The following is an 8301-nucleotide window of genomic DNA, read 5'->3' as shown; positions in this document are numbered from 1 at the left end:
TATGAACCCAGCGAGGATGAAGCGGCCGAACACCCGGAAGTCGTTGTCCTAGTGGCCGCTGCCGGCGGGGAAGATGAGCGTCTCGCCGTACTCGTTGAACGAGGTGGCGACGGCGTGCCGGATCTTGTCGACCCCCTTGCCGTTGTAGCCGGGCTTGAAGAAGGCCCGCGTGGCCCTCATCTCCAAGTTCTTCTGGTCCTTCTCCGACACGGGCTTCTTGGGGGCTTTCTCGCCCTTGTCGACCGCAGAGTTCGTGGAAGGTTAGGGAGCACGAGGAGGAATGGGGATGAGGAAGATGAACTCGGGGCTAAGTGATTGCCCCTCAGTGCAGCGGTGGGGTTTTATAGCACCCCAGCGCTGAACAACAGATACATCCGCACCCTACGGGTGCGTTGGGGATAACTACGTTTTAAGGGGGAAATGCGAGACGTGGCCTTAACCACCCGCGATTAAGGGGAAGGTTAGGGCGGAAATCTCGCCCCCACCGCTCCCCCCGTAACGGCGGAGTTCCTGGTGCAGCGCATGGTCGGGAGCCCGAAACGACTCGGGACCCACGCGTCGGTTAGGGTGTAGCCCGGCAACCGACCAAGGATGATTTCGCCCGGGAACAGGCGTTGCAGGCCCATGCCCGAGGGCTACTGTCGCACCAGTGGCACCCGGGGTACCATGATTGCTCAACGCGTGGGTTGCCTCACTTGCTTCCTGCAAGGACGGCACCCTGGGCAGCGCGGTGCGAGCTGCCCGGGAAGGCACCAGCCCGGCAGGATCCTAGGAAGGGGGTTGCCGTGGACAAGGACTAGCCGGGCTGCGGGGGTTACCACGGAAGACAGCGTGAAGATCCCCGTCAGGACGCCCCTCGGGAAGCCCACTTGCCGGGGAGAGTGTTCCCTGGCACAGGCGTTTACAACAGGGCCGATGCCCAACAAGCAGAGTATCGACGCCACGTGGCTGCCCGGCAGGCTCCTTTTGTGCAGGGCTGGTCAGAGCGTGGAGTGTGGCACAAGCCGAGCATTAAATGCTCCGACAGGGAGGAGGTTACCCGTCTAGTCAACCTACAGTGAGTAGCCCGCAGTGAATCTAGGGCACGTGTGGCCCTAGCTACAGTGCATTTCACCGTACATGCATGACAGTGCAGCGAAGGTAGCTGCCTTGGGCCTCTGTTCGACGCGTGTCCTAGAGCGCGTCCCCCATGCAGACTGTGGCACCTGTGGTCTCCCCTTGAGTATAAAAGGAGGACCCGCGCCACTGGTCAAGGGGTTCCGATTTCCGAAGGTTAGACTCGAGCGTAGATTGCAATCCCGAGAGATTTAGTCCAGAAGTAGCAAGTAGCCACTTAGCAGAAAGGGAAGAGAGCGCTCGGGGGCTCCCCCGACAACCTTGTAAACGCTTGTTCATTGGCTAATAAACACTCAGAAGCAGGACGTAGGGTTTTACACCTCCGGGTGGCCCGAACCTGGATAAACCGACTTGTGCATTGCAGCGCCCGTCATTGGCCTCGTCGGCGATCGCCGGAGCAATCCCCAACGCCCACTGCCGAACCAAAAAGGGGTGCCTCGCATCCCCGGTGTCTAAGCCCCGGGCTACGACACAATAATTCAGAGCTTAACCCAGATGATTTTACCTACTCCACTCCTTCAAAAGATGAGATTTTTCAGATCTTAAAATCCATGAAAAGGAATGCTTCCCCAGGACCTGATGGCTTCAATGGTGCTTTCTACCTTGCTGCTTGAGACTGGATAGGTGATGATATTTTTAAAGTGGTAAGGAACTTCTTCAATACAGGTATTATTCCTCAGAAACTTAATGACACTTTTATTGCTCTAATTCCTAAAAAGCTCACTCCTACCACCACTCGTGACTTTAGACCTACCAGTCTTTGCAATGTGGTTTACAAAATCATTTCCAAAGCTCTTGCTAATCGTCTCAAAAGCCATCTTCCTGATTACATTGATCCAAGAATTAGCAACAATCTGATCATTGCTCAGGAAATTACTCACTCCTTCAGCCTTGCCTCTTAGAATCACCATGCTTTCATGCTTAAAATAGATCTTGCTAAGGCCTTTGATCGCCTAGAATGGCATTTCATCCGGAGAGCGCTTGTATGTAAAGGACTGCATGGTAATTTCATAAAGCTCATAATGGCCTGCATCTCGTCGCCCACCTTTTCTGTTCTCATTAATGGCCAACCGTTTGGTAGATTCTCTGGCGGTCACGGAATCCGACAAGGTTGTCCTTTATCGCCATACCTTTTTGTCCTTGCTGCTAAGGACTTGTCTATTAGACTTCAAGAGGCTCTACAGAATCATCAGCTTAGCGGAATATCCCTTGGTCCCCACTGCCCCCCCCCCCCCATCCATTCTTTAATGTATGCTAATGACCTGATCATTTGTGGAGAAGCCACCATTCAAGAAGCGACAAACATCCTTCAGATTATTAATGACTTTTGTCTTAACTCTGGTCATACTCCTAATTGGGGTAAATCTGCGATTCCTTTCAGTAAAAAGGTGGAGCCAACTCTTGCTGCCCAAATAAAAAACATCTTTCCTGTTCAAAACTTAGACAACTCCACTTTGCACTTTGGGCACCCCTTTATTCTCCCAGCAAAGGATCGATCTTCAGCCTACAACTTCATCATTGACAAATTCAACTCTAAACTTAATGGCTCTAAAGCTAATCGTCTCTCCCATGTTGGCAGGCTTACCTTAATCAACTCGGTTTTTTCCTCCATTCCTGTTTACTATATGTCCAACTTTCTTTTTTCCAGGAAATTCCTAGCTAAGCTCACTGCAATAATTAGGAACTTCTGGTGGACAGGTATTAGAGATGGAGATCAGACCAAACCTCTTTGTCTGAAAGCTTGGGATGACATTTGTAAGCCCAAGAAGCTTGGTGGGCTGGGTATTAGGAACCTTCAAGCCATGAATAGAAGCCTACTAGTCTCTTCGGCTTGGAATATTGCCAGTGATCCCAACAGCCACTTATCTCGGATCCTTAAAGCCAAATATTTTCCTAATACCTTCTTTTGGAAGCCCAATACTAACACTCCTAAATCTGCCTTCTGGGCTTCCATCTCCAAAAATTTCCCCAATCCTCCAAGATTCCTGTTTTTCAGCTTAGAGATGAAAACACGTCGGTGTGGAGTTCTCCTTGGTTTCCTCTTTGGAAGAACATCCATGATCATCTTAAAATTCAGGGAAATCATTTCAGGTACCCGGCTAAGGTCAAGGATCTTTGGAATGCTAACACTAAATCTTGGAATACTAATGTGATTTTGCAGCTCTTTGATAACCCTACAACCGATGAAATTTTAAGGACCCAAATCCTCCCAGGTGAAGGTCAAGACATCTTATGTTGGAAGTATAGCTCAGCAGGGATCTGCACTGCCAAAGAAGCTTACAAATATTGTGCCAGGAATCTTCAAGCTTCTACACCTCCTGTCTCTATTCCCTCACAGGTCAGCTCGGCACTTATGGAGATCTGGAAAAGCAACTCGCTCCTTCCAAGAATCAAAACTTTGGCCTGGAGGCTCATTCAAAATGCTCTTCCTACAGGTAAAATTTCAAAGCATATTTCCAAATCCTGTGCTAGATGTGGAGGCTTAGAGGATGAAATTCATATTTTCTTCCTCTGTCCTTTTACTAAAGCTGCCTGGTTTGCAGCCCCTTGGTTCATTAGATCGGAGTGTTATGCTAATCAACATAATTCTATTCTCAACATTCTAATGGATATCTCTTGCTCTGGTCACCTAAATCTGTCCAAAACATTCTAACCTTCCTTTGGTGCATCTGGAAATCCAGGAACAACTTTCTTTTCAACAGGAAGATCTCCTCCCCCTTGCAATTTTTCTAAATGCTAGAAGCTTAATTGCAGGTTTGGAGTTGGAGAAGAACACAGACAGGGACTATACAAACATTCAGGAGGATCAAAGGCAACAGGAAAATCCTTTTCTTCTCCTTTCCACCTCTCAAATTTCTCACTTGCAGGGGTTTAATATTTACTCAGATGCTGCTTGGAAGGATCCAAAAAATGCTGAGGGGTTTGCTCCTGCTGGCATAAGAATCTTCATAGACTCTCTTGATCCTCTTAACAAGTGGACTGCACAGATTCAGGCTATTACCACCCCAGTGTCATCGGCAATTCATGCGGAAGCTCTAGGTGCCCTCCTTGCTGCTAGCATCATTTCACACCTTAATCAACAGGAGGCAAAACAAATCACAGACAATCAAAGTCTTGCTCTAGCATGTCAGAAGAATGATGCTGACAATAATCCAGAACATTGGAGTATCAGACCAATCTTGATACAAATTTTAGAAGTTCACTCCAAGTTTAATGCTTCAATGGTGTACGCTCCTAGAGATAATAACATCTTAGCACACCATTTAGCTAAGAAAGCCAAATCTTCTCAAGAGCTCTCCTGTAGTCTCCTGTACTAATCAAAGGCATAACTCTACTGCTTATACTCTGAGGAGGCTCATGTATGCAACAACATGTACTTTGTTGTTAATATTTAATAAATTTCTCTTTAAAAAAAAATAGAACGGACGGGCAGGGCAGAGACGGCACGCGGGGCACCGCGCACCTGGTGTAGCCAAAACCGGGGCACGATGGCGTACGACGAGGGCCACCGAGGGTCAAGAGACGTTTTGGCGGTCCGCGTGAGCACCACGCGCTCCCTTTGCCTGCATAGTACTACTCCGATCGAGTTCATATCAGAAAGTGAGACAGACACTAGTTTTGTTCCTCCGATCATCGAACCAAACATGCTCCGGGTCTTGCACCGCCGTACGTATATGCTGCGTTGGCACATTGCTGTCTGTCTGTGCTGTGTGCATGGAGCACCACGCCCCGCTCCTGAAGCCTGCGGTGGGCCCCGGCTAGGACATTAACTTTTTTTTTTAGAGGACTACGACATTAACTAAGCTGTAGCAAGTTACTTGGCATTAAAACTAAAGCTCGTAGTTACTCCCCTAAACAAGGGCCTTCAACTCGTATGCTACGGCCACACATCACTTCTTTTCTGACGCTTACTGTACAAGCTTACTTTGGATACATTTTGAAATCCAGTACCACTCCATACGTTTCATCGTACTTAATACACGGCGTACTTTCTTCGTTTCTTCTGTATCTATATTTACATGCAGTCCTCGCCAGAGTTTTCCTGAAACTACTTGCGCTATTTCTTTGTATCTATGCATGCTATCCCAGCAGATTTCTTAGACAAATGATTTTAAGGAATGATGTCATCCTAGCTAGTGGGTGTAGTGAGGTGGAGAAGATAAGGAGAGAGCCGATGATTGTATGGTAATGCAATTAATTGCATAAGGATACAAGGGGCGATGGCCAAACAATAATTTATCTATCTTTTCGGTTTCGTCTATAAAAGGCTGTCTACGTAGGTATACAACGGTTTGGATACTAATTTAATGATATCAGTTACAGTACTTATTAATTGTTGATCAAAGTTTTCTAGAGAAAGTAAACACCAAATGTTGAAATTACAAAAAAAATCGACCAGTTACAGCTGGGCCGAGGTCTCGTGCTGCCTTCCGCAGGCAGCCTGGCGGTTATACGCGTACGTTAAAACCGTTTCATTTCATTTCGAGACTACTGCACTCTCCACTGCAACATGTTGACCAATAAAGTATTCGAGGGATTCCTCGGAATACTTTTTTTAGTATACTCAACAAATTTGCTGCATTAGACCATTGTCAAAGAAGAAGAAGCTGTATTATACTAATTCAACTGCATTAGTCTTGTATCATGACCACTCTTATTGCTCATCACATATCGGTCTCAGATTAATCAATACTTTTTTTAATAGAATACCTTAGATAATAGTACATCGATAATTTAAGGGGAAACCGGTTGTGGCAATCGTAGAACTACCAGATAGGTGGTGCGAGATCCCAGAGAGAAAAGTTCCATCCATGGCCACTCCAAGCTGGTCCCTGGCCTGCAAAAGCATAACTGCAAGTGCAGCCTCAGGCAAAAAGCCACACTACACACGCAAATCGAGCACACAGCGAAAGGGAGAGACAAGAGGAGCCACCACACAGCAGTACAGCACCAACTCCCCTTTCTTCCGGTCCTTCCATTTCCTTTGCTTCCCTTTTCTCCTCTTTTTTGAACGTCTTCCACCCTTTTGCTCAGCCGTCTAGCTTGTTCCATCACAAGGGTGCTACAAATGAGTCGACTATGCAAGAATGTTGCAACATCCAAATGAAGGCAGGCATTGAAAGACCCAAACATGCATGTCCATAATTAAAGAGAAGAACTGATGTATAGATAAAAAGGTTATCTCTGAGTTGGGGCTAAATTATACTAATAACATGCGGTAAACTTAATGTAATTAGGCCAGCAACGAACACTCTCCTAGTACTAGTACAGTACTACTGATCCAGAGCTAAGATTAGCACTTAATTACACTAGGCGGATCGATACTACTGGGCGGCACTTGATCACTGGAGTTCTAGCTAGCTAGAATATACGGATTAAAAGGCTGTAACGAAACGATGATTTCCAACACTAGTAGCTTTCTCTTTTTCGACGGCATGAAATTAATGCTGCTATATATGGAAATGTACGGACGGGTCAAGGTCAACGCCACTCTCCGTCGTGGCCGCCGGTGTCTGTCGCTTCGTTCAGGAGCTTGAGCAGGTCGTCGTCGTCCTCAGTGTGGTCCTCCATCTCCATCTCCGTGGACGGCGAAGTCGACGGCCCCGGGCTCTGCCGATCTGCGTGCTGACGAGGGGGGGACGGAAGGTGGTGACGACGCTGCTGCCTGTTGCGCGTGGTGCCGGCGAGGGAGTTGCGGTGGAGTGGGGGCGGGTGGTTGTGGTCGGCGCCGGTGTAGGTGAGGATGAGGGTGTCCGGGTCGGTGGGGCAGAGCTCCATAATCTTGCGCGCACCGCATTCCTTGGCGGTGCTGCAGCGGTAGTAGCTGCGCGTGTAGGGGGACCCCTTGACGGTCTTCTGCCCGTACTTGCGCCACGCCCATGGGTCCGCCTCCGACGCTTCCCCCACCGCCACGCGCTTCTTCACAACCTTCTTCGCATGCCTCTTCCTGCACGGTGCACCACACATCCATCAAATTACTACTACTTTGCTTCAAGCTCTTGGATCACCATATATCAGTAAAATTCAGTTAAAGCGGCCGGGGAGGATATTACTTAGTCACATACTGTTTCTTGGATCTTGGCCTTTCGACCCCGGACGCTTGCCCGACGGTGATCTGCGGCACCGGCGGTGGCACTGGCGCCGCGTCGTCTTGCTGCGGCTGCACGACCGCTACGGGTGGCTGCGGCGGCTGAGGAGGAGGAGGCTGCAGTGCCAGCTGCGACTGCGTGACCAAGTAGGCGATGGAGAGCTCGTCCACGACAGCAAGCGGATCGTCGTTGTTCGGCGTCAGATCAGGGAGAAGCGACGACGGCCCGGCGCCCAGCGTCGTCACGTCCGGCGTCGGGGCCGGCACCGGCTCCTGCGCCGGTGGCAGGAAGGAAGCAAAGGGGTCGTCCGAGGGCCGCGGCTGCGAGACGCGGCCGCCGCACGCGTAGCGCACGACGGCGTTGAGGTCCCAGTCGTTTTGGCTTGCACTTTGATAGTACCACCCGGCGTCCCCTTTCATGTCGGCCTAGGATCGAGTTCTCCGGGTGGGGGTGGGGTTATGGAGTAGGAGGGGAGGGGGGGGGGGGCGCTGACTTCTGGTTTTGTTTATCGTCTGCCGCTGTTCGTGGGGGGAAGGAGAGAGATGTTGGTGGGCAGACCTGAAAAGGAAGAGAGAGAGAGAGGGGGGGAAGGAGAGGGAGAGGGGGGTTTTATCAGGCAGCCGGCCAGCCTCATCATGAGGCCCTCATGGTGTTCTTTCTTGAGGGGATGGCGTAACACGGTCCCCCACTTGACTATGGAGAAAATGTCAATGGGGTGAGACTGAGACCGTGAGAGAATGGACCAATCTGATGGCAGGAAACTGTAGGTGTGCTTTTTAGGAAAACACACATGTGCCACGTTACATTTCTTCTTCTATTTTACTTATTTACTTTATCTAAATATATGGATGGCAGTGTGCATCCATTGATGCAGATGCCGGTATATATCCTTCCTTTCAAAAAAAATTGTGTTTAGATATGGATTAGTTTAGGACTAACTACAGTTTTCTACCATGTGTATTACTATTTCTGCAATCACGTCTAGGTTATCTTCATATTCATGTATATACTAAACGGGTAAGATATGGACGCGAATGTGTGTCCTAATGCAAAATAATTTTTTTTGATGTTGAATCAATATGAATAAAAATGGGGT

The 8301-nt window shown here is 48.9% G+C and overlaps 1 protein-coding gene across 2 annotated transcripts; it reads right to left on the bottom strand.

The window, feature by feature from the left end:
* Nucleotides 1–6263: 6263 nt before the first annotated feature.
* LOC100834454 (WRKY transcription factor 22) lies at nt 6264–7646 on the bottom strand. 2 transcript variants are annotated; one of them, XM_014896622.2, is made up of 2 exons: nt 7170–7646; nt 6264–7063 (listed from the first exon to the last, which is right to left on the bottom strand). In XM_014896622.2, the coding sequence occupies exons 1-2, from the start codon at nt 7622–7624 to the stop codon at nt 6598–6600; spliced, it is 921 nt and encodes a 306-aa protein (XP_014752108.1). In that variant the 5' UTR covers nt 7625–7646; the 3' UTR covers nt 6264–6597. The 2 variants fall into 2 exon arrangements, with proteins under 2 accessions (XP_014752108.1, XP_003560717.1); XM_003560669.3 differs by having other exon boundaries at nt 7182–7646.
* Between the last annotated feature and the right edge of the window lie 655 nt (nt 7647–8301).

The sequence above is a fragment of the Brachypodium distachyon genome, chromosome 1 (genome assembly GCF_000005505.3).
Source record: "Brachypodium distachyon strain Bd21 chromosome 1, Brachypodium_distachyon_v3.0, whole genome shotgun sequence".
Lineage (NCBI taxonomy): Eukaryota > Viridiplantae > Streptophyta > Magnoliopsida > Poales > Poaceae > Brachypodium > Brachypodium distachyon.
This window is presented reverse-complemented; position numbering and strand designations above follow the sequence as displayed.